Below are 27,930 nucleotides of genomic sequence, written 5' to 3' on the forward strand. Positions count from 1 at the left end.
CCCAAGAGCCTCCTGGGCAGCTCAGGCTCTGTGAATATTTTCTCGGCTATAGCTTGCCTCCGGAAACCGTATGAACCTGGAGAAAGGATGAAAGTTAAACATATATCCAGATCTTTCATTCATAGGGTCGCTATGAGTCGCCTATTACTCGGTGGCACTTTACAACAACAACAACGTTACCCTTCATCACACAGAACAAATTTGTGTTCATGGGTCTGGGAGGTGATGGCAACCTTGCTTCCCCCTGGCAGATGAAGTGCATCTTGGTGGCCACTGAGGGTGCGGAAGTTCTCTTCTACTGGACAGATGAGGAGTTTGAAGAGAGTCTCCGGCTGAAGTTTGGGCGCTCAGAGAATGAGGAAGAAGAGGTGAGTTGAGTGCAAGCTGGTGGTGGTGCCAGGAGAGTGGGCCAGAGAGGATGGCACAGACACCAGGGGGCAGGGCCCCTGTTCGCCACCCCTCCCTCCCTCCCAGCCTGAGGGCTTCCTAGGTCCTCTCACCTCCCACCTAACAGCTTCCAGTCAGCCCACACCTTCCCTCCCCCACCCTCGCCCTACACGAGAGCCTCACGTGGCTAAATGAAAGGGCAAGAAGAACTGGATTTAATTACCCACGGACAGACTCCATGGGCATGCACTTTGATCTTTCTTGAGTAAATTCCTAGGGGTGGAAGAGATCATGCATTTTAGTACATGTCTGTCTGCCTAAGAAACGGCCAAACTTTTCCAAAGTGATTGTATCGTTTTACATTCTACCAGCGGGGTGTGAGAATCCCGGTTCTCCCCATCTTTCCTGACACACTATTATGTATTTATTTTATTTCAGCTGTTTTAACAATAGGTTTCTGTATGGGAGTTCTGGCGGCCTCATGGGTAAAGGAGTTCCACTGCCAGCCCAGCGACGGCCATCTGAATCGGTCAGCTTCTGGGCTGGGGGAAATGGGCAGCCTCCTCTGGTGCAGTTCATAGCCTCTGAAAAGATGCTGGACAGTCAGCTCCGTGTCAGTTCTGACCTGACAGCAGTGAACTTGAGCTTGAGCTTATACGCTTGCTAAGGAGCTGGGGTCATGCAGACTGTAGAGAACTGCACTGCTGAAGCAGATGGGGCACCTCCCTGTTGGTTTGAATCCACCAGCAACTTCTTGAGAGAGAGCTAGGCAGTCTCCTGCCGTGCTGCTTACAGGCTCTGAGACCCGCTGGAGGGTCAGCTGTGAGGCGGTTCCAACTGCACAGCAGTGAAAAGTGGTGGCGAAGTGGGCTGATACTCAATGGAACTGAAAAGTTGGCCGTTTACACCTACTGTAGCCAATAAGCAGGAAAATAGAGGTGAAAATGTGGGGCAGCTCTCTCCTCCAGTATGAGTCGGAATCAACTCAACAGCAAGCCCCAGTGACGGTCTAGAAAAATCTCACTGTGTTTACATTTTCATTCCCCTCATGACCAGTGAGGGAGCTCTGGCAGCTCAGTTGTGCTGCCAACTCAAAGTCACGTGATTGAAACCCACCAGATGAAAGATGGACATGCTCTTGCGTGTGATTTGCAAACCCATTGCAGGGCCAGCTGTGAGTCAGTTCCAACCTGACGGTACCTGATAACAGCAGTGCCTAGAGATTTTTGAGCACCTTTTCATGTGCTTTGAGGTAGGGAATTGCACAACCAGCCCAAAAGCATGGAATCTGAATCCAGCAGCCGCTCTGAGAGAGAAAGATGAACAGCCTCCTCCCGAGTGATTTACTGCCTCTTCAAACCCCCTAGAGGGTCGGCTGTGAGCGGATTCTAACTCAGTGATGCATAACAACATGTCCATCAGAAAAGTGTCTCTTTAAAGCTTTTCTCCATTTGTTACCTAATTGGTTTTTTGGGTTTTTTTGTTTGTTTGTTTGTTTGTTTGTGGAGGGACAGCAGGAGAGGAAGACCCTTGATGAGATGGAGTGACTGGGGTAATGGGTGTAGGTGTATCGGAGACAATGAGATTAGCACAGGATAGAGCAAGGTTCAGGGCTGTTTTAAATAGGGTCGCTATGAGTCGCAAGCAACTCGACAGCAAATAACAACAACAGCAGTTGAGTTTTAAGTTTATGAAATACTCTGGATAGATACAAGTTCCTTATGAGATAATTGTTTTCCAATTATCCTTTCGTACTCGGCTTATCTTTGCATTATTTTCTTTTTAAATTATTATTAATTTTAATGAAAATTTACAGAGACTTTGGATTTCCATTCATTCATTGTTGCACTTTTCTCCCTGCCCACCCCTTCCCCCAGTATACTTTTCTCTTTGAAAAGTAAAAGAAAAATTCTTTCATTATTTTGCATTCCCTCCCCCCAGGTCCACTCCCCTATGGAGCCTTTGTTCTGGATTCCCGTCATGACAAAAATACCTAACCACATATCCCTTTTAAACAGTTTTCTCCCTCATCTGTTTCAATGCAGTATACGTTATTTATCCCATCTTTCTCAGTCTCCCCCCAACCCCTATGTCAGTCCCGTTTTCCAACAGCAGCACTATGCAGTATTTATTCTTTTGTGACTGAGATACTTCACTCAGCATAATGTCCTCCAGGGTCACCTATTTTGAATAATATTGCATGAGTTCCTTGTTTTTCAATGCAGTGCATTATTCCATTGTGTGAATATACCACAGCTTCTCTATCTATTCGTTTGTTGAGCACTTGGGTTGTTTGAAACTCCTTGCTGTTGTGAACAAGCCACAATAAACATGTATGTGCATCTATCTGCTTGGGTGGCAGTTATGGTCTCTTTGGGGTATATTCCCAGTAGTGGAATTGCTGGGTCAAATGGTATCTCTATTTGCAACTTTTTGAGAAAGCACCACACCGCCTTCCACGGTGGTTGCAGCATTATCTTTGAGTTCTTTTCATAGTCTCTCTCAGGGATCAAAAATTGTAATTACAGTACAGCCCAGTTTATCCGTTTTGCTTTTATGGATTATGTATGTTGTTAGCATCATATCTGACAAATCTTTGCTCAACATGAACCCATTAGGAATTTCCTCTAGGTTTTCCTCTAAAAGATTTTTTAGGTTTCATTTCTGTTTTAGTTCTCATGATCCATTTTTATTTAACTTTTTTAATATGGTCTGATGTAGAAACCACGTCTTAAGGTTTGGTTTTGGTTTTTCTTTTTTTGGGGGGTGCTTGCGTTTTCTGAGCCCATTTTAATCTGATAAACCGGACAGTTGTTGTTTTCATTTCTCTAATTTCTTCATTGTGTTTTAAAGTAGCAATTTATTTTGAAGACCTCTCTGGTGATGCAGTGGTTAAAGCTCTCAGCTGCTAACCAGATGTCAGTGGTTCAGATCTACCAGCTGAAAGATGTTGCCTTCTAAAAAATAAATCAGTAAACTCAAACTTACTGCCATCGAGTCTGAATCAACAGTTAACCGACCCTCCAGTGGATGTCTGAGGCAGTTTATCGCACTAGAGAAGATTGCCTCTCTCCCCTGCAGAGCTGTCGCTGGATTCGAACCTCCAGAGAGGTGCCACCTTTGGGTTAGGAGTGCAGCTCCCTATGGACGAGGCCACCAGAGCTCCCATGTAAAGAGCCAGGGCAGACCTGCTATGTCCTTTACGGTCAATATGAATTGCAATTGAGCCAAAGGCAGTGTGTTGGGGTTTTTTTCTAGATTAATCTCAGCAAAGGAGAGGAAGACCATCAACAAGGTGAATGGCATGGTGACATCAGCAGTGGGCTCCAGTGGGTCAGAGGTTGTGAGGATAACTCAGGATAAGACAGGATTCGAGGGGGGGAAAAAACCCAAAAAACAGGATTCGGGTCAGCTGTTCATAGGGTTGCTGTGAGTTGTACTCGACTTGATGGCACCTAACAATGACAATCTTGAATTTTTAAAAAATGTTTTAATTAGCAATGCAGCAGAGCAGCTCGCGCCTCTCTGCAGCCGTGTGGCTAGCTGCCTCTGGTGCCCTTCTCGCTCGAATGGACCCAGTCGTCCCTGAACCGGCTCCACTCCAGCAGGTGAATCCATCATCAGTGTCACAGTCTGTAGGAGCAAAACGAGACGTCAGAGATCATAGACCTTCGAGTGGATTTAGTTAGCTGGGAAGCCGTTATATCTGTCAGAGACTGTTATTTTCAATGGTCAGTATATTTCATTTTCAAATTAAGAATTTTCAGCTATTTTAGTTCCAAAACTGCCATTTCATTGAGACTGATTTAAGAAGCAAACTGTTGGGTGGCTGTTCTCTTCCTCTTTATAAAAGCCTGATAAAGGAATAGCTTCCTGATTTTCCAGCTCCCAAATGACTAGTCTAAAGAAAATGAGATCTTACTCATTATGTGTGTATGTGTTGCGTTGTTGTTGTTGTTGTTGTTGTTAAGGGCCATTAAGTTGCCTGTGACTCCTGGTGACCCTACGAACAGCAGACCTGAGTTTTGCCCTATCCTGTTCCATTTTCACAATCTCTGATATGATCAGCTTTTTCTGACTTTGGGGAATATGAATTCATTATCAAAAATTTGAATATAAAAAAGAATAGATTTTAAATGATCAATAATTCTACTACCTAAAGCTATTAAAAAAAAAAACAAACCCAACAAAAACTCAAACCCATTATCGTTGACTCAGAACTGACCTTCCAGCAGACTGCAGGAAGGCCGTCAGATGTGCTGGAGTTGCCCATCTTTCTACCTTGGAGCGGCTCATGGATTTGAACTACGCAGCACTTTTGGGTTCCAGCCCAGCTCCCTGTGGCCTTCACCACCAGAGCCGCCTTCTAGAGCGGTTAGCTTTCTAATAGATTTGCCTCAGACCTGTATGCTTTTCTAGGTAGACGGGACCATTCCACATTTACCGTTTTGTTTCTTGGTTTTCTCACTTGGTATTTTATTAAGGGCTTTTCTTTTGTTAAACATTCCCAGAAGCACCGTTCTCGGTGGAAGCATTCCTTCGTTCTATTCCAGCATACGAATAGATGCACATCATTTCTTTGTAGCCGTTTCCCTAAGCCTGGTCACGTGTGTTGGCACAGTGGTTAAGCACTTGGCGCTGAGCAGGCTGGCCGTTGGAACCCACTAGCTGCTCCACAGGAGAAAGATGTGGCGAGCTGCTCCTGTGAAAAATAGCAGCTTTGCAAACCCTGTGGGACAGCTCTGCTGTGTCTGAGGTCACCTTGAGTTGACTAGACAGCAATGGATGTGGTGTGGATTATGTTGGTTTTACTTTGCTATAACTATTGCTTTTATAGGGAGCTCTGCTGGCTTAGTGGTAAGAGCTTGTGTTGTCAACCCAAAGGCGCTTCTTCTGTGGGAGAAAGATGGGCAGTCTCCTGTGCTGTTTACAGCTTCTGAAAACCCACCGGAGGGTCAGCTATGAGTTGGTTCCAACCCGATGGTGCATAATAACAGCACTGCTTTATAATCAATGGAATGTTGCATCATAAACTGTTCAGACATACTGTCCCACTTTATAAATCCACCAGGTGTTAGACTAGGGTGCTCTTTCTGCTCTTCTTCACTAGGTGCTTTCAGGCTTCCCTTCCCATCCGAAAGCCCTTGCTTCACCTGCAGTAAGCACAGATGAGTTGCCATAGGCTGTTGTCATTATGTGCCATCGAGTCCATTAGGACTCACGGTGACCCTATGAACATCAGCTCTGAACCCTGCCCTGTCCTGAGCCAACCTCACTGCCTCTGACATACCTGACCCCATTACCACAGTCACTGACTGGGTCAATCCAACTTATCCAGGGTCTTCCTCTCCTGCACTGACCCTCCACTCTTCCAAGCGTGATGTCCTCCTCCAAGGACAGACCCCTCCTGACAATATGCCCAAAGTATGTGAGATGGTCTTTCAAAATCCTTGCGTCTGAAGAGAAATCTGGTTTCACCCTGTTCAGAACAGACCCGTTAGTCATATACAGCCTAGATTTTCAAGAGACTTTCCTATTATTTGTTCATGACATTTCAAAGAAATTGCAATGTGTGGATTATTCCACAAACACTTGTTTTTGCCTTTCTGGACACATATTAATTCAGGACCAACTGTGCACCAGTGTATGGGGTAAAACAGTGAACAAAACAAGAAGGGAGACGTACGAGGAATGAACAAGATGGCAGGAAAGGCCCCAGGTGAGGGAGCGATGGCGGCAGCTGTTGGATGGGCCAGGACTCCGAGTGTGGTCAGGCAGGAGGCACTTGCACGGCCATGTGAACTGTCAGAAAAGGCCACAGTTAAAACCATGACCGATGGGCACACACTGTGGCTCCTGAATGAGAACGTTGGCAAGAAAATATGCTCCACAGTACCCTGTCCCACCATATTTTAAATGCTGCAAATTGCCCCTGGCCAACGGCCTATTTTTCCTCTCCAGACAAAGTCTTACTCAGCTCCTTGGAGATTTTATGAGCTCCAAGTTAGAGCTCTGCTTTCTCCATAATTCATTCGAGGCTCCGGAAATCAGTGTGGGGAAGGTCGGCTGTCTCCCTCCTTTCTTACCTCAGTATTGAGAGTTTGAATTGTAACACTCCACTGGCTTTATCCCATTTTTATTCACAGGTTTTAAAACACATTTGTCCACTTCTGGTCTTATTTATTTGTTTGGGGCCTTCTTTAGGATTCCAGAGAGAGAGTGGGAAAGGGAAGGTATCCTCACAGATACATACTCATTATGAAAAGTAGAAAAATTCAAAAGAATGTAAAATGTTGGGTAGGCGGGGATCACCCACAACACTTCTCTCCAGAAGCAGTCATTTTAACACTGCTGAGTTTCTTAATATTGCTCCTATATTTTGGGGTTTTTTTTTCTGTACATTTTTAAATGCAGAAAATTGACAGCCATTTTTTAAAGAACATAATATTGTATACAGGGAATTTTGCATTTAAAAAAAAATACTCTTAGATTTTAAGTGGCTGCTGACTCACCAAGCAGTTACACTGTTATTAACCAAACTGTTTCCCTGCTACTGGATATTTATGGGGGTTTTTTACAGTTGTTTTACATCATAAATTACACTGCAGTGAACATCTTTGTGCTTGAATCATTTTGCTTAAAAGTTACAAACAGATATGTTAGGCAGTTGGTGTGTATATGGTTGTATAAGGAGTGTATAAGTTGTAGCTGACCTCTTCTAACTCCTGAAAGGAGAACTGTCCCCATCAAGAACATCTACAATACAGCACAAATTCTCATTTGTCATCAGACAGGGCCTCCATACTCCTGAACCTACTTCTGCTAAATCTAACCCCAATCCTACTTGACTGGGTCTGAAATCCATTGCAATAACTACATAGACCTCACAAAACCCTACTCACAATGGTGAAGTTAACAGCTTACATCTTAGATTCACAACAGGATACAATTCCTCAGTCAGGACAATTTGTTAAGTGTGTTCAAAGGCTTTTTAGCCTTCGGCCTGTGGCTTTAGGCTGATGTTACAAGCTCTCTTAACTCCTGCCATTTATGGCATTTCCCCCCTATACCCACTCCCAACCTCAAGTCCTCCATCAAGCTTGGACAAAGGCCCTTAGCGCTGACTCTCTGACTCTGGGGGGCAGCTGTCCCACATCAGCTCTGTCTCATCCCAGTTTCTGGTTCTCTGCTGCAGCTGTTGGGGCTCTGGTGGAGGTCTTTGACTGGTTCAGGAATCTCTGGCCCTAACAGAAGTACAAAGTATTCTCTGTTTCTTTCTTGCAGGTAATGAGATACACAGTTTCTGCTGCTGAACTTGCTCAATTTAAATCTGGTAGAATGGCCAAACTGGCCAGTCCCCATATAAGCATGCTCCTGCCCAGCCATGCAGCAAAAGTCAAAGGCAATGGCCTAGGAAAGCCAATTAGGACAATAGACCCGCGACACCACCATGGCAGACTTCCTTCATGTTCGCCAGTGCACAGTTAAATGCCCCTAACATTTTTCTGTGGCAACCTGGTCCAGTTTTTTAAATGTTTTCGCTTCCTTTCAGCACCTGTGGCAGCACAGTGAGCTGGCCCACCCTTCTGGCCACCACCCAAGGTGCTGGAGATAATGTCTCTTCACCACTTTCTCCAACAGAACAGTGCTACACGCCAAGATGGGCCAAAGCTCTGGGGCCACTTGATGACAAAGCCTGGGTCTTGTCCCTTCCTTTGTCCCCATGTCCAGCATATTCTGAGCAGTGTCTTCCTCCTCTCAGCTCCCTGCCTTGGAGGACAGGCTCAGCACCCTGCTTGCCCCGGTCATCATCTCCTCCATGACAATGCTGGAGAAGCTCTCAGACACATACACCTGCTTCTCAACGGAAAATGACGACTACCTGTATGTCCTTCACCTTGTGAGTCCTTGGCCTGGGGCCTGTCCCCTTCACTTGGGGTCTGTCCCATCTGCCTGCTGCTTCCTTGTCTTGGACTTTAGATTCCTTTGAAAGACAGTGTCTGAATCTCATCAAAATCTCCTGGGATCCAAGGCTCTCCTCACTACCCCCTCCCCAAGGGCCAGGGCAGGTGAAGGGCAGCGTCCAGTGTTGGCTGACCTTGACCCAGCTGTTCCTACAGTTTGGAGAATGCCTGTTCATTGCCATCAACGGAGATCACACGGAGAGCGAGGGGGACCTGCGGCGGAAGCTGTGTGTGCTCAAGTACCTTGTGGAGGTGCACTTCGGACTGGTCACTGTGGACAGCCATCTTATCCGGAAGGAGTGAGTCTGTGTGGCTGTTCCCCTCTGTGTCCTTTGCCAGTCTCCCAGGTGGTAGCATGGGCCCACTTCCATCCACAATGCCCCTACCCCGTCCCAGCTGGGTCCTGCATCAGGGAAGGAGCACTCCAGGGAACCTTGAAGATCTTTCAGTCCAACCTGCCCACTTTACAGATGGGGAACACTGAGGTCAGAGAAGTTAAATAAATAACTTGCCCAGGGCCAGCCAGCTGGGTGGTAGTTGCTCCAAAACTGGAAGTCAGAGCTTAGACCTCCTAGACCCGAGCTCTTTCCACACCAGCTTTCATCCCAGCTTCTCAGAGACACTCGTAACTCCCTTCCCAGAGAAACACATGGCTGTGCACACACATAGGAACTCAGCTTCTCATGGGTCACACCCCTCACACCTGGCACTGGATTCAGTAGAGAAGCCAGTGGGAGAAGGTGGTGTTTGGAGTGTCCACTCAGGTCAGAAGGAGCCCAGAGAAGCTGCTCAGTTGAAATGTGGACTCAGGAGAGAGGTTCATGGAGGGGTCACCCCAGAGTCTCACAGAGAATTGGGAAGTTAGGTCTTTTAAGGTGTGGCGATGTGAGTAAGCACCAGTGTCGAATGGACAGGAGCCATTTTAGAGCCCCTCCCTCCCCGCCCCTGAGGTCAGTTTCTCTGTAAACCCTGCAGGTAGTGTGGTGCTGCAGCCCAGTCCTCACCCAGACACACGGCCCGTGCCAGGAGGAGTGAGGTGGTCTGGAGGGCTCAGCCGCCTTCGGGCCTTCTCTCTCACTATCTTGTCCTCTGACTGTGTGCAAGTGAGAGTGGGAAGGTGGTGGTTTGCGGACTCCTGGTTCTGGGCTCATCCCCCGGCTGGAACGCAGTCAGAATCATGGCCTCTCTGGTGACTTGTGGGCTCATTTGGGCACATCCTGTGGCCTCTCCCAGCTCTGTGGGTGACACAGGACCATGGTCACTTGGCTGGGGAGTGGCCAGCTTTCTCATGGTCTCTCCCACTCTCTCGGGCTCTGCCACCAGGCTGCGGCCCCCAGACCTGGAGCGACGAAGACAGGTGTGGGGATACTTCCAGAGCCTGCTGTCCACTGCTGGCCGCCTGCGGGAGCAAGAGCAGTGCTTCGCGGTGGAGGTGACCGCTGGACAACTGTGGGGATGGAACCTTACATCACAGAAGTGTCAGGTCATGGGACGCCCAGTGTTTAGACCACATTTTAGGTCCTGATGAGATTCGCTGTTTCTGGTCACATGGTGCTTTGTGTACGATGAATCCTTCCCTAATCAGACAGCTCGATCCAGGTTAAAACAGACTTCCCAGTGCATTTAGGGGCACTAGGGGCTGGGGGAGCGGGCTGTCAGTAAGTGATGGAAGTCCCTGAAGATAGCTCCCTCAACCCTGCCATTGGCTCCAGGAAATAAAAAATTAAAAAAAAATACACTGAACTGAAACTAGAGTGGAAAATAAACAGCTCTAAAGGCTAGGTTGTCAAGAGTACAAATACTTGTGCTGAAACAAAAAAAAATCCCCCTTGAGTCAGAGCCAGCTCATAGCTGGTCCTCCAGCAGGTCTTCCAGAGCTATAAATCTCACAAGAGGCTATTGCCCATCTTTCTCCTGCAGAGCAGCTAGTAGATTTGAACTGCCTATCTTTGGGTTGTCAGCACAACTCTTTATCCACTAGGCCACCAGAGTTCCCTGCTCAGTATCTAGGCAATTACCAGTTCTCTGCAGCAGTGGATCTTACCCTCCAGCATGATTCAAAATCACCTGGAAGACTCTGTGTTCCTCGACAGTAGGTCTGGGGAGAGAGCTCTAGAATTTGCTTTTCTGATAAGGTCCTAAATAATGCTGATTATGTCGGACCAGAGGCCACACTTGGAGGTGAGCCATACTGTCGAGATTACTCTTAGCACTTATGACAGGCAGTGGTTATTGTGTCTGCTTCCTTGCACCATGTCTGTCTCGTCCACTTAAGTACAGAGAGCAGACTATAAGCACCAGGAAGGTGGGGGACCCTGTCATCTTAGTCTCTGGTCCCCATTGTCCCCACTGTGTGGCACATAGTATGAGCTCATATGGATTGCGTATGCTCACCAGTCTAGGCCTTGCATTGGGGAGAGGGTGGTCAGAGACATCTGTGGCTTCCCTTTCCTGCCCCATGGCCAGGCCGTGGAGCGGCTGATCCACCCCCAGCTCTGTGAGCTGTGCATCGAGGCGCTGGAGCGACACGTCATCCAGGCTGTCAACTCCAGCCCCGAGCGGGCAGGCGAGGAGGCCCTGCACGCCTTCCTGCTGGTGCACACCAAGCTGCTGGCCTTCTACTCCAGGTGAGCTGAGGCCCGGTACACGGTGGCTGGAGGCCCTCTGCCTTCTCCCGCACTCCTGTCTCCTCTACCCCTGAAGCCACTGCCTTCCCACCAGGGACACCTCGGCACCCATCTCCTCTACGAAGCCTCACTGGATTCTCCAGCTCTTCGCACCCTTTCGGCTCTCTCCCTTCCTCTGAAGTGCTTCTTTCTGGAACACTGTCAGCCTAAGTTTAGGAGAACTTCCTTGTATGCTATTACTGGTTCCTTGTTACTTCCTGTAGATACTGCTTTCTTTTTTTAACACATGAAATTTTATTTTTAAAAATTGATGATTTAATTCTAGTTATACCTGCTGTTTCTTCAAAAAATGATTGCATTGACTGAGATATTTGCAAATGCCTTGCAGTCGAAGGCCTCCCTGCTCCTGGACCACTGTCGCCTCAGGGCATGGTGTCACCATCACCTGCTGCCTTACGTCCATTCTGTCTTTGCAGCCATGGTGCCAGCTCACTGCGCCCTGCAGACCTTCTGGCTCTCATCCTCCTGGTGCAAGACCTTTACCCCAACGAGAGTGCGACTGAGGCTGATGACACTCAGGTCTTGGGGGACTCCCGAGGGAAGCCCAAGGGCAAGGGAAAGCCGAGAGGGAGGTGGCTCAGAGAGCAGCCTGGACAGCGGAGGGCAGGCTGCCTGTGGGCTGTGCTTTCCACCTTGCAGTCCTGGGAGTGTGAGGGTGGGAGCACTTTTCCCCTCTGAATTCCAGTGTGAATACAGATGGTATCGTGGAGTAAAGGTGCAGATCTGGGGTTTGAAACCCCACTTCCCTCTTAGCCAGCAGTGGGATCTGGGCAGGTCTTTGCCTCTCTAGGCCTCAGTTGTCTTGACAGTGGTACAGTGAGGATGACAGCATCTGCCTCCTGAGGCTCCAGGTTATTTCAAAGGATAGTTCATATTGGGCCTGACAGTGCTTAAGGTGTTGGGAACATCTGTCGTGAGCTCCCATCATCACCATTGTCATCTTTGTCATCGTAGTGGACTCAGAAATCCCAGTTTCTGGGATTCCAAAGTTTCTGGAGTCTCAGTGGTTCTGGGAAAAGACTAGCCACCTGGAGCTGAGGCACCTTGGAGAAACTGAGGCTCCACACAGGGCTGCACAGTGGAGATGAGGGTTGGGTGCAGGCGGAGTCTGCCCAGCTCTGCTCTGAAGGCTGTCCTGTGGAATGCTGGGAGGGTCAGGCCCAAAGTATCTAATGATCTTTCCTCCTGTGGCCACAGCCTTTCCCACCAAGGCCCCAGAGCAGCCAGAACATTCCTGTGCAACAGCCCAGGAGTCCGGGCTCCACACCCCCGGCCAGGGGCAGTTCTGCAGAGACGGTGTGTGTGCTGAGCCCTGGGGGCCTGGTCTGCCTCCCCTGTGGCTGAGTCTTTCCCCAGAAAGCAGGGTCCAGCCTGGACCCAGCTGGGCATCCTCTCCAAGCCCTCAGCGTGCCCTGCCCCCTTCTTCCTGCAGGAGACAGACAGCTTCTCCCTCCCGGAGGAATACTTTACTCCAGCTCCTTCCCCTGATGAGAAGAGCTCAGGTGAGGCCTGTGTGCAGGAGGCCAGGGGGACTTCATGCCAGGCAACAGCCCTGGGATTCTATCTTGGGGCTCAGGGGACCTCCACACTTTGGTACCCAACTTCTTCAGGATTTTATTTCTCCACACAAATAGAATGCCCACTCCAGCTTCCTCTCTGTTTGCCAGCTAGCTCCTGCTTGAACACAAAGGCTGTCAAGACCACAGGGATGTTTCCTGAGGCTTTTTATGACAGATGGATTTCATTTTAAAATCATCTGTCACCTGTCCGTTCTCTGCCTCATCTTTCTTTTTTGGAACTAGTTAATAATCAGGTAAAATTAAGTAATAATCATTTGAAGAACGTCTGAAAAAATAATTACCTAGTATTTCTTTTACAACCTAAGGACCCCAGTGACACAGTGGTTAAGCTCAGCTGCTAACCAAAAGGTCTTCAGTTCGAACCCACTCTGTGAGGGAAGGACGAGGCAGTCTGGTCTGCTGTGAAGTTTTACATCCCCAGAGACCCCATGGCACACTTCTGCTATGAGTCAAAATCACCTCCACAGTGGGTTACAGTTTGTTTGCACCTTACCTTTTTTTCCCCTAAAGTGTGTGGTTAAATGATACAAGAAAGCAAAATATGTATGATGTTCTTAACAAACAACCACAGTAAGGAATAGGCAATATTCTTTAGACAACATTTCAGCAGATTGTCCTTGTTCAGTGCCATTGAGTCAGCTCCATCTCTTAGTGACTTCTGTTCTGTCTTCAGTCTCTGCTGTGACGTAGATAAGCCAAGGCGGCTGTAGTCACTGTGAAATGAGCATGACAGTTAGCACTGAGCTGCTTGGGAAAAAAGACAGATTACATGGTCTGTGTCATCTAAGAGAAGGAAGAAGGCAGAAGGCTGGCATCCCGGGAGGAATTCAGCATGCAGCTTTCTTAAACCATGTGTTCAGCTCTGGCTGCAGACCGGTATCCCCCGGAGAGTGTCAGCCAGACCAAGCCAGAATCACTGGACCCGAGGCCCACGTGTGGATGCTTCTGCAGGTTCCTCACCGTGGGTCCAGCATGCGACTAGGGTGTATGAGTTGCCTTTTTATTTTTTTGGCTCTGGTTTGTGTTAGAGCAGTAGTTAGACTAACCTGACAAGTTTTAAAACTCAGCTGGTCTCCCGGTCATGAACCAAATACCTATGTTGTGTCTTTAGCTAACATCTATAGTTAAGTCAGAACAGAAGCATACAGTTCTTAGATAACCTTACGTGAGAGCAAGAAACGGGACTCTGGTGGTGTAGTTTGTAACATACCAGGCTGCTAATCCAAAGGTTAGCAGTTCAAATCCATGAGCCTCTCCAAGGTAGAAAGATGGGCAGTGTCCTCCCACGAAGACTTACAGTCTTGGAAACCCAGTGGAGGGTCGCTCTTGGTCTGAACTGACTCAGTGGGAGTGGGTTTTAGCACAAGAAAAGGGATCAAAGCTTTTTGAATTATTTAAAAGCTGCGCGTGCGGCGAGTGAAGATGATTGTGATGAATAATTTGTTGCAAGCAGGAGTAGGTTCAGTCAGTCATTTCAAAGTGAGAGCAAATTTGCATGACTTCAGTGGGCAAGTTCACATCATCCCTGAGTTGGTCTTTTGTATCCCGGACGCTGACTGTATGGAAGCTGGACCTTGAGTGGCCTTGAGTGTTTGACTTAATTGGCCTGTAGTGTGACCTGGGCGTCAAGAGTTATAACAGACTCCCCGGTAATGCTCTTTGTGCATCTGAAGTGGAAAACCACAGGGCTAGATGTGTTAACTCGCAGTCCTTGGATGGGCTCATGGGAGCCCAGGATCTCTGACATTTTAAAGACTAAGTTGCACCTGATCCAAATCATAGTCTTTTTGGTTACTTTCAATGCATACAAGAGTTGGACAATGAATAGGGATGACAGAAAGAGTTGATGCCTTGGTGTTGGGTTGGAGGAGTACTGAATATCCCATGGACTGCCGGAAGGACAAACAAATACATGTCTTGTACAAAGCACACCCAGGATTCTCCTTAGAGGCACGGAGGGGGAAACGTCATCTCACATACTTCGCGCTTGTTGTCAGGAAGGACCAGTCCTCGGGAAAAGACCTCATGCTGGGAAAGGTGGAGGCTCAGAGAGAGAGGAAGACCTTCAACAAGATAGACTGACACAGTGACGAACACTGGGCTCTGTAGCTATCAGAGACGGAGAGGATGGCACAGGATAGGACAAGGGTCAGATGTGTTCTTTTTAGGGTCACTGTGAGTCATAAGTCAGCTCAGTGGCACGTAACAACAACATATTTGCTAGCTGATAGCTTTCTTCCATTCTTGGAGCGCTGCATGAGCCCAGGACACGGTGCATTTGGATGAGCTCTGAACTTCTTACTACTCCCCCTCGGCTCCTCCTGCCCTCGCCCTCCTGTCTCTTGGCGGTTAGCTTCCGCTGCCTCGCCTGTAAGTAATACCATTCCACAGCATGCAGCTCACAGCTTAGGAATGGCGAGAGCAGCACTCGTCCATGTGTAATTCAGGAGCACATTTCTCTGGAGAAGCACAGTTCTAAATGATGGTTATCTGCCACAGAATAGAAGAGAGAATATTATAAGCATATAGTATTTCAGATGCGTAGGGCATTCAGTGGGTGTACGGGAGCTGTAGTTGGAAGGAAGTCTAGCACAATTCCCAGCACGTAGTAGATGCTTAGTCAAAGTTTGTTGACTGAGCCCATTAATGGGGGGGGGGGGCACGTAGACTCTGTTTTCCTCCTGAGGGCAGGATGAACGTGTTGGGCTGCCGACCAGCAGGTCAGCAGTTAGAACCCACCAGCCACTCTGCAGTAGCTCAACAACAGCTGGTGTTATGACCAGAGAAGAACCTGAAAGAATTGAGAGGCCAAGAATCGGGTGATGGTATGGATTCTATCTGTAGACCTGGCTCAGGAAGCATCTCCTCCCGAGATCCAGGATGCTTTGCGCATGGCTGTTCTGCAGACATTTTTAGCTCTCACCAGCGGAGGGGGGTGTAGAGTGAGCAGAAGGCACCCTGCACCTTCGCACACCAAAAGGCTTCTTCTCCTGTCTGGAGCTTCTACCTCCACCCCTCCCTTCCTGAGGCCCCACTACTTACATTGCCATTGTCTGTGGCCTGCAGGTAGCACTGTCTGGCTGGAGGGAGGCACCCCACCCACTGATGCTGCCCAGATTCAGGTGAGTGCTCCCTGGGGGACAGGAGGCTGGTCTGAGAAGCTTCTGCAGGAACTGTGTTACAAGGACTCCGCCTCCAGGAGGCCCCACTGGGCCATCCTTCCTGGTGCCCTCAGAGCTGGCCATTGTTAGCAGACATTGTGAGGGTGAGCTACACGCGCCTAGGAGCTGAGCCTCAACTCTGGTCAGGCCTATCCTCCTCGCTCATTAGGAGTGGAAAGTCTAGCATAAATTTTAACGTTTTTGTAAATAAGAAAACGTGTTAAAAAAAACCCAACAACCCACAAATGTATGTACAAGAACGTGTGGAGAACAGAATAAAAATCCCATCCAGTCCCACCCCACATGTTAACTGCTATGAATATTCTGGGAATTTCCTTCTGATATTTTATCCTATGATTTTTTGTTTTTATATTTATCTCTGTGTACCCTTTTGTTGCTGTTGTTGTTGTTGTTGTTGTGTACCGTAGAGTGAGAATTGACCCATAGCTGAGCCTCCGGCGGGTTTTCAGAGGCAGTTAATCAAACAGAAGGAGATTGCCCGTCCTCTCGCGAAGCAGCGGGTGGCCTCGAACCACATGCCTTTGGGATAGCAGCACAGCTTATTGCCACTAGGCTTCCTGAACTCCCTTTATGGATCATAGTGAAATTCGTTTAAAAACCGAAAGTCCACTGCCATTCCATCAGTTTTGATTCCCATGACCCCACAGGACAGGACAGAAATGCCCACAGGGTTCTGAAGCTGTAAACTTACCCAAGTAGATTACCTCATCTTCCTCTCTTCGAGTGGCTGGTGGGTTAGAACTACTGACCTTTTGCCTAGCCTCTGAATGCCTTAACTACCAGAGCTCCTTAAAATTCACTTTTATTAAAAATGTTTTCCCATTACCACCTTTCCAGAACTGACTTGTACATTATTTCCAGTTTTTCACTATTATACATGATACTTGAGTAATATCCTTGCATAGAAAGGTTTGTGCCATCCATAAAAATACCCTTAATTCTCTGAAGTTTCCTTCTGAAGATTGTTTCTGTCTTGCTTGTTTTAGTCACCATGTGCCCACCTGGGAAGTGTGAATGGTCAGCAGTTATGTTCTGAGAGTGACTGAAATGACAGAGCATTAGTTAACTTTAAACACCTTCATCTCATTGAAGGTGTCTCCTCTTCCCACACCCCGTTGTCTGTGTTCCCAGTTACTAGACCCTCACCCACGTGGCATCCCCTCCTGACTCTGAGGGAGAGAGACAGCAGCAGACGCAGACCTGGGGCTGCTCAGGGGTCAGAACTGTGTAGTGACTGAGGTCAGGGTGACAGTGGTGGTCTGTGCGGTCAAGTCCGTCCCAACTCAAAGCTGACTCTGCAGCGGGTTTTCAGTTTGTAAGTCATATAGGACGAGATTGCCCGTCTTTTTCCTGTGGAGCAGGAGATAAATTGAAGCCTCCTGCTGTTGCATTAGCAGCACAACCCCTATCACTAGGCCACCAAAGTTTACCAAAGTCAACTTTTAGTCCAGAGATCCTGTATTCCTTCATGGTCCACAGGGAGGACAGAACAGGGGCTGCTGGGTGGAGTTGGCTTGGAGGGGAGGTCAGGCAGCCCGTGCTTCCCTGCTCACCACTCCTGACCACCCCTCCCTTTTTCCTTGTAGGTGGCTGAAGACACTCTGCAGACACTAATCCCTCACTCTTCATCAGTATCCGGCCCTAGGAGGATTTTCCTGGATGCCACCATAAAAGATAGCTACTGCCCCTTGGTGCCCCACACCCTGTACTGCCTGCCCCTGTGGCCAGGCATCAACATGGTCCTCCTGACCAAGGTAATGGGCCCTCGCCCTGCCCTGGTGATCCCATGACCTAAGCACTTGCTCCGCCAGCTGCCCTCGTCCCAGCAGCCCTGTGCTTTCTCCCCAGAGCCCCGGAGCCCCCCTGGCCCTAGTCCTATACCAGCTACTAGACGGATTTTCCCTGTTGGAGAAGAAGCTGAAGGAGGGACAGGGGCCTGGAGCTGCCCTGCGGTCCCACCCCGTCATGGCCGACCTGCGCCAGAGGATGGACAAGTTCGTCAAGAATCGAGGGGGCCAGGAGATCCAGGTGAGACCCAGTCCTTCAGCATGCCCACCTGGGAGAAGAGACAGGGATGGCCGAAGGTGTGCTGGTCTACCAGATGATGGGCCAGAAGTTCCAGGTACCACTGATTTCTTAACCTACTCTCCACATCATGAAGGGCTATTAACAAAACCTTATGTGCTATTGGTGGCCAGTTGGGTAAGGATTTGTGCCACAAACCAGAAGTTGACAGTTCAAATGTACCAGCTGCTCCTTGGGAAAAATATAGGCAGTATTCTTCCATGCAATTTACAGCCTCTGAAATCCTGCTGGAGGGTCAGCTACAAGTCGATTCTGACTCAGGGTACTTCACATATGTGGTTGGTCGTGCCATCTGGTCACTTCCTACTCTTGATGACCCCACATGTTAGAGTAGAACTGCTCCCCAGGGTTTTTTCCCCTGTAACCCTTAGGGACACATGACCACATTTTTCCTCTGCGATACCACTGGTTGGGTTCAAACCTCTTGCCTTCAGGTTAGCAGACAAGCGCATTGCTGTTGCCATATTGTCAATAAGGAGACAGGATTAGATAAATCCCGACTTAGCGGCGGTTACTCAGAACCTGAATTGTGTCTCTGGCCCCAGGCCAGTGATCCATCCACCACACCTGATCCCAGTGACCCACCTGTGGAGGTGTGGGGGCTCACAGAGGCAGGGCTGGGCTCCAGCGCCAGGAGCTCAGTGAGGAGATGAACCAGGAGCCGTTCTCCAGACAGCAGGGCCCCACACAGTCCAGAGAGCAGCTGCGGGCTGTGTTGAGCATCTGACGGGACTGGGATCTATTTGAGGAACTAGGAGTTCACGTGGCTGCAGTCGAGGCTGGTCTGAGAGAAACAGAAGGATCAGAGGGGCAGGCAGCTCAGTCTTGCAGGGCCGCGCCCATCAGGAGGCGGCGTTCTGACGCTCTGAGGAGCTCTTGCACCATGATGCTGTCCCTAAGGTCGACAGCAGCATCCGCTGCCTGCTGCGTCCCAACCCCGGCCTCCTGCTTGCCCCATCCAGAGGCACCTGCTTGGTACCCTGACGTCAGGTCTGCCTCTAGACAGCACAGCACTGGGCACGCAGGAATACTCTGTTATCCAGAGCAGTGGGCGTGGCCCGTCTGCTGAGTGCTGTGGTGGGCAGGGTGCTGGTCGGCCTGCAGGGGACCAGCAAGGACCGACCTGAGGCAGCCTCACACTGAGCCTCAACACTGGAGCTGCTGGTGCCTGGTCAGCCTGGCATGAAAACGGGCCACACCGTGAGCATTGTCAGGAAGCCACCTTGTCACCTGTCCTTACAGAGCACCTGGCTGGAGTTCAAGACGAAGGCCTTCTCCAGAAGTGAGCCAGGATCGTCCTGGGAGTAAGTAGTAGCCCTGAGGACAAGTGGTGTGGCCTTTAGACAGAAGGGCAGATGCCCAGAAACACCCATGTCTCCCCTGGCCAAGGAGGAGGGAAGGTTCCAGAGGAGAGGCCGTGGGGAGCTGAGGGCCCGGTCTTGGGGCCTGGGAACAGCAGGGACCAGAGGCACAGGTGTCAGGATCCAGTGCTGCAGGAGCGAGACCCACGCTCCCCTTCTTTTCCGTTAAATGGTGAGGTTGGAGGAGATGATTCTCCACACGTGGAGTCCACGCTGGGAAGAGTGGGAGCTGCTTCCAGGCACACGCAGGCCAGCGGGGTTTGTGCAGCTCTGCCCCATGGTACAGGATCAGGTAGGCACAGGTGCCCCTCCAGGCCTCCTCCGACTGACCCCCTCGTCCCCCGAGCCAGGCTGCTCCAGGCGTGCCGCAAGGTGAAGCTGCAGCTGTGTACCATCTACCGCGTCAGCTTCCTGAGCACAGCGCCCGGCCGCGGGGGCCCCCAGCTGCCCCCACAGCTGCAGGACCAAGCCCAGAGGCTCATGCAGTAAGTGGCACGCGGCCCTGAGCAGCCTGTGATGGGCCCAGGGTGGCCTGTGCTTACCCTGCTTGTCTTGGCAGAGAAAAGCTAGCGGACTGGAAGGACTTCTTGTTGGTGAAAAGCCAGCGGAACATCACCATGGTGTCATATCCTGCCCCCTGGACCCCAGTCGCATCCAGAATAGGCCCTTCCACCTGCCCTCTATGACAAACCTCAGGGCTTGGGAGGGGGAGAATTTATGCTCCACCACCTCTATGTCTTTTATAAGGAAATAAATAGAAGACGGTGTCCTGGGAACCTTGTCTATAGGAGCGCTTCAAGCGTGAAATGCCAGAAGTGCCTGGTGTCCCAGAGGTCATCCACGGAAGTCTTGGAGATCTTTAATGCCAGCATCCCAAGCGACAGGATAACAGACATAGTGTGTGGGGCACAGTGGTGGGCTTTCTGTGGTCCTTCCTAGAGCAGTGCTGTGCATATGCCGAGCCTGTGAGAGGTCCTGCAGGAAATATGCATGTCCCTGCCTGTAAAACCATTTCCAAGCTTATTTGACCCTGTTAGAATAGCACACTCGTTTTATTAAATACTAATTTTTCCATGGCACTTTCTATTAAGCCACTTTTCTTATATTCAAGTGTCTGAAAGGTTCAAGTCCCCTAAGAGATGTATGTTCAATAGGACAGTGAAACAGCTGCCAGGGGCCTCCCAGCCATAAGCTGCTAGCCTTCCACATGCTCCTCCTTCAGATGGAAGCTTCCTATCATCTCGAGATGCAGGGCGGTGGTGAACACATTGTGCTGGTTAAGTAGCCGGCGTTCTGGGCCCACTCATTATTAGCTGCATATCTCTCCTGTCACGTCACCTTCAGTGTGTACATGATTCAGGCTCATCCCGAATTACTACAGGGTCCAGAAGGGCCTGTGTTAAGTGCATAAATGTCAAGGCCCTGTTGTAGCTGAGCCTTAGGACTTGTCAAGGCTGGGAAGTGGGGAGGTGCAGCGAGAACAGGGAGGCTGGAAGGCTGGGTGGAACAGAACCCCATGTGAAGGGCAAGTGTGGCACTTCTGACCCCACTGCCTAGGAGGGGCTGGCAGCCTGAAACAAGGCAGAGCTTCCCCCATCCTGCCTCCCGGCTGTGTGTGCACTTTAACTCAAACGTCACCTACCTAGAGGACTTCCCAGGCTTGGTGCATTTCATCTACGTGGACCGCACCACCGGGCAGATGGTGGCTCCTTCCCTCAGCATCAGCGAGAAGACTTCTTCAGAGTTGGGCAAAGGACCCCTGGCTGCCTTCATCAAAACCAAGGTAACCCCCTCCGCTGCCGAGCCCTCTTCACGGCCCAGCAGATGGGACATGAGAAAGCGTATAGCACAGTACACGGTACACAAGGCAGTCATGCTCATGGACCACCTACTGATCCCATCCTCTTCACCAGCCTCATCTCCCCTTCTCCAGGTCACCGGCACTGTCATCTAGGTTCGTTCCCCTGCCCCCGCACCCCACTTCGCTTTTGTGCATAGTTTTCTGTAGCTGAAATAATTCTGCACCGGCAGTTGTATTTACCACATCTTCACCTCCCACTATATCATGCATTTCCTTATGTCATTAATTCTTTATAAACATGATTTTTAACAGCCCCCTAATAGTCCATCAGGTGAATGTAGCATAATCCACTTAACCATTCCCCAGTGTTGGACACAGCCTTGTCTCCAGGCTTTCACTGTGATGAATAATTCCACAGCACACACCTTCACGCATACATCTTTGTCCTCATCTCTGATTATTTCCTCACTACAGATTCCCCGAAATGGAATTACTAAAGTCAGAAGGGAGGAATGTTTTCAGGATTATTAATGCATGTTGTCAGATTGCTTCCCTGAAAAGTCTTGCAAACCCTTGTACCTGTTGCAGATTTAAATAGATATTACCTTGAGATCAGATTGGTGGGATGCAGTTTCCCATCCATTAAGCTTTTAGGTGAGAGCACTCTTCCGCCTTCATCTAGCCCTTGGGACAGGGCCAAAGCCCCAGCAGTCCCTCCTGCCTTCCTGCAGACATCACAGACAGGCCCTGCACGAGGCCAGAGGTCATGTGAAGGATCCAAGACTCCTCCTGAGTCACCACAGGCCTCTAGTATGGACCTCGTCCCTGGCCTGACTGAGGCTGTCCCTGCCTTCAGACACTTCACTAACATCTACCTGGCATGGAACGGGAGGTGATCCTGGATACCTCTGTCTCCTCTACTGTTGATTAACAATGCCCTTGGCTATTTCCTGGCCGGCCTGACTGGTTACTAATTTATGACTCACACGTAGCACATTAAAGTTATATAAAACCGCTCGGCACGTGCTTTTCCTCCCGTGGGTTCTCTGGAGGGCAGTCCATCTGTCCATCCCTGCTGTAAACATTTGTTTCTAGCTCCTACTGTGAGCAAACCCGCGCTGCAAACCCGTATGCACACGGTTCGAATCCACCATCTGCTCCATGGGAGAACAATGGGCAGTCTCCCCCTGTGTGAGTAACTGCCTCTGAAAACCCACTGAAGGGTAAGCTGTGGGCCAGTTCTGACTCGATGGTGCTCAACAACGACCCTGAGCCTTGGGGTGCTCCCTTTCCAGGTGTTTTCTTCCTTCCCTTTGCTCTCAGCTCCTCCCAGGTGCCTGGATGTGTTTATGACAAGTGCTAGCAAGTTCTTTTGACCTTGACATTGAGGATAGTCAGATGAACTAGAGCTGTGAGGATGGGGAAGCTCAGAAGTGAATACAAGCCATTCCATTCATGACCCGTGTGTTGTGGACGAGCTGGTTAATACTGCTGAGGGCAGCGCCTACTTGCAGTCTGGTGTGGAGCACCCAGACGAGCCTTGGGTGAAAGCATCTGGAGGCTTGTTCTGATCATGCAGTGCAGGAGGTGAATGCAGCGCTGCCGGGGCCTTCCTGCAGGCCGGCTGCAGGGACAGGCGTGAGCTCTCCCTCTCCTCTCCGCAGGTCTGGTCTCTGATCGGGCATGCTCGCAGATACCTCCAGAAAGGCTACACCACGCTGCTGTTCCGGGAGGGGGACTTCTACTGCTCCTACTTCCTGTGGTTCGAGAATGAGACGGTGGGTACCTCCAGGACCCTGGGCAAGACACACCTCCAGTGCTTTCCTTTCTTTTAACTCTTGGCTGCCTGTCTTCTGAGCTGTATCAGATCATCTCTGCACTGCTTCTTGTCACTGGCGGAAGGACGGCCAGGTAAACAGGGCTGACGGGGAGCCAGAATTCATAGGTCTTATTCTCAGGTGGCATCAATTCTCCTTCTATCCTCCTTAGTCGTTGTCCAACTCTCTGATGCATAACAAGTGATTGCAAAGACCATGGCCTGTATCAGACACACCTTAGTCTCCAGAGTGACATCATTGCTCTTCAGTACCCTGGAGAGGTCCCTAACAGTAGACTTCCCATCGCAATACGTTTTTTTTTTTATTTCCTGGCTACTGGTGCCATGGAGCCAAGCAGACTAAAGTTGTTAACAATCTCAATCTAAAAAAAAACAAAACAACAACCCAATCACAATCTCTTCACCATCCATCCTGATGCTGCCAATTGGTCCAGTGGTGAGAATCTTTGTCTTCTTGACATTGAGCTTCAATCTATACTGAAGGCTGCAGTCCTTTACCCTCTGCAGCAAGCATTTCAGGTCCTCCTCAGTTTCAGCAAGCAGGGTTGTGTCATCTGCATAACGCAGATCTTCCACCAATCCTGACTTCTCCCCATAGAGCTCAGCCTCCCGGATAATCTGTTCTGCATACAAGTTGAAAAGTTATGGAGATAGGACACATCCCTGGCGTACGCCTTTCCCACATGCAGTGTTTCCTTGTGTTCTGACAACTGCCTCTTGGTCCAAGTATAGGTTTCACATTAGAACGATCAAGTGTTCTGGGATTCCCATTCTTCTCAGAGTCAGCCACAGTTTGTTATGATCCACACAGTCAAACGCCTTTGCATAATCAATGAAACACAGACATTCTTCTGGTATTCCCTGCTTTCAGCTAAGATCCATCTAACATCAGCTACAATATCCCTAGTACCACGACCCCTTCTAAACCCAGCTTGGACTTTTGTCAGTTCTCTGCTGATGTGCTGTTCCCAGTCATTTTTGGATAATCTTCAGTAGAATCTTGCTTGCGTGTGAAATCAATGATATTGTTTTACAGTTTCCACACTCTGTTGGGTCACCCTTCTTTGGAATGAGAACAAATATAGATCTCTTCCAATCAGTTGGCCAAGTGGTTGTTGTCCAGATTTCTTGGCACAACTTAGTCAGCACATCCAGAGCAGCATCTTTTAGCTGAAATATGTCAGTTGGTATACTATCTATTCCTGGGGCCTTATTTTTTGCTATTTCCTTCAAAGCAGCTTGAACTTCTTCCTTCATCACCATAGGCTTTTGCTCATGTGTGATTTCATTAAATTATTCTGTGCCTGTCAGTTCCTTTTGATACAGTGACTCAGTATATTCTTTCCATCTTCTTTTAATACTTCTTGGATCATTTAATATTCTGCCTAAAGCATCCTTTATTATAGCAACTCAACTGCCAAGAAAACAAACAGATTCATCCTGGAGAGGGTTAAACCAGGCTGCTCCTTGGAGGCAAGGATTCTGAGGCTTCATCTGACATACTTTGGACATGTTGTAAGGAGGGAGAGGTCCTTGGAGAGGGACTTCATGCTTGCGGGGGTGGAGGGACGGCGCAGAAGGGGAAGACCATCTATGAGGTGGATTGATTCAGTGACTGGGGTGATCGAGATGGGTGTGTCAGAGGCAATGAGATTGGCACAGGATAGAGCAGGGTTTAGGACTGTTGTACATAGGGTCACTATGAGTTGGAAACGACTTGACGGCACATAACAACAACAACATTCTCAGGTGGACTACCTAGCTTTACTTGGTGATCCCTCCACCCAGCATGCCTTTATTTGTCATGGCAGCATCCAGGCAGACCTATGAGCAGATCAGTGGCTGCACCATGGGAACAAGGCCACTCAAACATGCTTCGTGAGTGGGGCTTCTCAATCCTACACCCCAAATCCAAACCCACTGCCATCGGGCCAATTCTGACTCATGGCAACCGTCACCCCCTCCCTCCCCTGGGTTTCCAAGACAGCACATCTTTATGGGGGGCGCGTGTCCCTCTCCTCCTGAATGCCCAGGATTTGAATCTGATTTGGCTAACAACACCACATGTAAAGCACTACTCCATTAATTCCTGCATAAAGCCTAGCACATTGTTCAGCCAAGGTGCAAAACGGTTGACATGCTGCCCAAGGAGAGGCTGAAAGCATAGCTCAGGTCTCTTGCCTCACATCCCAGTACTTCTTTCTCTACACTTCACCTTCATTGTAAACAAATAGTCAAGGTTTTCTCCCTTACCTCTTCTCTTTCTGATTTCTCCTCTCTTGCCCACATTCCAGCACTTCCTTGCTCGTTGTATCCCTGCCCTTCCACTGAGAGTCCCCTGCTCTATTGCGTGCTCTCTCTCACCCCCTCCCCCCTGGAAGCAAGCCCCTTGTCTTAGTTATTTCATCCACCCGTCTCGTCGCAATTGAGCCAACTCATAGCTGACCCTCTAGCAGGTTTTCAAAGGCTGTCATCTTTCTCCAGTGATACAGCTCATGGATTTGAACTGTGTGCCTTTGAGTTGGCAGGACTACTCTTTACCTACTAGGCCATCCCACCAGGGCTCCCTCTTAGTTGCATAGTGCTGCTAATAGATTTTTTCTTATTTTTTTTACTTTAACAGATTTCTTTTTCTTCTAGTTTAGGAGGCTGGCAGTCTCCTGGTCCTGACTCTAGGGGAAGACTGACTCTCTTTCCCCCTCTCTCCCTCCCCCCGTCTCTCACCCCCTCTCTCTCTCCCTCTCCCCTCCTCACTCTTCCCCCACCCCTCTCTCCTTCTCATGGTTTTCAGAGTTTCCTAGCACAGAAACTTGGGTCTGAAGGACTCGCTCCACTCCTGGCTCCTCTTTCTTGGTGTACTGAAACCTCTCACTGTCTGCTATCTTTACTCTCCTTTTATCTCTTGTAAGCCAAAAAAGTGATGCAGGCCACACCACAGGGAAACTCTCCTTACTTCAGGTCAGGGCGTGACCCTAACTCAAGGTGTCACATTCCACTCTAAAACCCTTATGACTGATTGAATGCATCTCAGCTCATCTCAGGGTGATCGCATTATTATATAATTGTCTCTAATCTGGTCTTACTGATATCACTCAAGTTAAGATTAGTAATTGTTGTGTACCCAGGTTTTCAGAGGCAGTTGATCACATGGAAGGAGATGCCTTCTGCCCATCCTTCTTCCAAGGAGCAGCTGGTGGCCTCGAACTGTGTGCTTTCAGGATTGCAGCTCAACTTCTTGCCACTAGGCCACATCACACTGAGAGTCATGACCTAGCCAAGTTCACATATTTCAGTCCATGACACTGTCCTTCACTTCACCCTAAGAATGTCCATCCATCTTTTCCATGTTGTATAGTTATTGAGGTCTTTAATATCTGTCTTCTCATTGGATTTTCACACCAACCTCCCATGATGGTTAACTGTCCCCATTTTTCAGAGAGAGACACTGATACTCAGGGCGGGGTCAGACGTCCTGACCAAGACTCAGAACTCATGAAACCAGAAGTCAAGATCAACTTTCCGATCTTCAGGCTCCTACCACCTAACAACAATAACCCTTTCTGTTGATTGCTATGAATATCCCATGGGCCGGGGATGTGTTATCACAGAAATGCTAGAAGTTTCCTTGGAGTGAGAAGACGAATTAGAGCTGTGAGGATGGAGAGGTTCAGCCGTGAATACAAGCACACCCTCAGGGCCTGCACAGCTGTGGATGAGCTAATTAGTACAGCGGAGGGCACCTCCTCCTTGCTTTGTGTGTGTGGTGTCCACTGGTGCTGGACACACAGCAAATACTTGGCAGGTCTTAATACTCCACCTCTCCTCTGTTCTCCATGAGAATTCACATTTCTTTCAAAACGGAGTGTGGCGTGAGGTATGGCCAGCATCACCTTATGTCTTACACCAGTTAACAAGAGAGATAGTTGAGCCTTTTGAAAAGACTTTGCTCTCTCAGACTCTACCGGACACCTCCCAGGTCACCTTCCAGCCAGTCGTCCCCCGTGCAGCTGCTCTGAGTCCATTTAGGGTGATAGGGGTTGCTGCTTGTTGAGGACATACCACGTGCCAGGCACGGCCCTTGACACTTAGCCCATTGTTGCTAGGTTTCCTGGCTTCACAGATGAGAATACAAGGTAAAAAGAGGGGACACTCTATCCCAAGCACCACACACCCAACAGGGCCTAGTCAGTGTTTTTGCCTGAGTTCTACGGGCTCACCATCATATGCATGGCCTCCCCATTCTCACAACTTTCTTCCCTCTTCCTCAGGGCCACAAACTGCAGATCATTGAGGTACCTGTCCTTTCTGATGACTCAGCTCCCATCGGCATGCTGGGTGGAGACTATTACAGGTAACCCCAATCCAGAAGGCCTTTGCAAACATGGGTGCACCCCAGCAGGGTGACTTGTGTCAACTTCCCTGAAAAAGCTTTCCCAGCAGAGAGGCCAGTCCAGGAGGCCAGGGACCCCATCTGAGGCTCCTCACAGCTCAGTCAAACCCTCAGAAAGGAAGCAACCAGGAAGCTCATTCGCAATTCAGACCACCTACTATTAGCACAGCTTTGACAGAATTTAAAAGCCTCCATGCTGAGCCTTGAAGAATGTCCCACTGGCTTGGCCACATCCCTGTGCTGGGACTCTGCTCCCTTCAGCTGATCCTAGTATGAGGACTGAAACCCCACAAGGGTGGACAGTGGCCTGGGACTGAGACTTCTCTGGTTAGGTCCTTGGGGCAGGTAAGGCTTGGGTGGCCTTTCTGGGGCCCATGGGAGCGTAGGATGCTCATCTGATATCAGAAATGGTCACTCACGTTGGGAGGAATGTGGTAGCCTGGCTTTTGAATCTCATTTTCCCACGTTCTCCCCCAGGAAGCTCCTGCGTTACTACAGCAAGAGCCACCCAGCTGAGGCCGTCAAGTGTTACGAGCTGCTGGCCCTCCACCTGTCCGTCATCCCCACGGGCGTGGTGGTGCAGCAGGCCAGCGAGCTGGCCCGGCGCCTGTGGGAGGCCTCTCGCATCCCCCTGCTCTAGGCCGGCAACGGACCCT

The 27,930-nt window shown here is 49.5% G+C and overlaps 1 protein-coding gene across 1 annotated transcript; it reads left to right on the forward strand.

Moving 5' to 3' along the window:
• Nucleotides 1-251: 251 nt before the first annotated feature.
• On the forward strand, nucleotides 252-27,914 carry HPS1 (Hermansky-Pudlak syndrome 1). Its single transcript, XM_006880043.1, has 18 exons — nucleotides 252-368; nucleotides 8,150-8,287; nucleotides 8,508-8,650; nucleotides 9,675-9,783; nucleotides 10,818-10,978; nucleotides 11,455-11,557; nucleotides 12,236-12,334; nucleotides 12,471-12,540; nucleotides 15,685-15,740; nucleotides 17,387-17,554; nucleotides 17,649-17,828; nucleotides 19,128-19,189; nucleotides 19,597-19,731; nucleotides 19,806-19,871; nucleotides 20,885-21,029; nucleotides 22,712-22,825; nucleotides 27,153-27,235; nucleotides 27,752-27,914. Exons 1-18 carry the CDS (start codon nucleotides 252-254, stop codon nucleotides 27,912-27,914), a joined length of 2,112 nt encoding a protein of 703 aa, XP_006880105.1.
• The last annotated feature ends 16 nt before the right edge of the window (nucleotides 27,915-27,930 follow it).

The sequence above is a fragment of the Elephantulus edwardii genome, unplaced genomic scaffold, assembly GCF_000299155.1.
Source record: "Elephantulus edwardii isolate Elephantulus edwardi_28Jun2011 unplaced genomic scaffold, EleEdw1.0 scaffold00006, whole genome shotgun sequence".
NCBI classification, from domain to species: domain Eukaryota; kingdom Metazoa; phylum Chordata; class Mammalia; order Macroscelidea; family Macroscelididae; genus Elephantulus; species Elephantulus edwardii.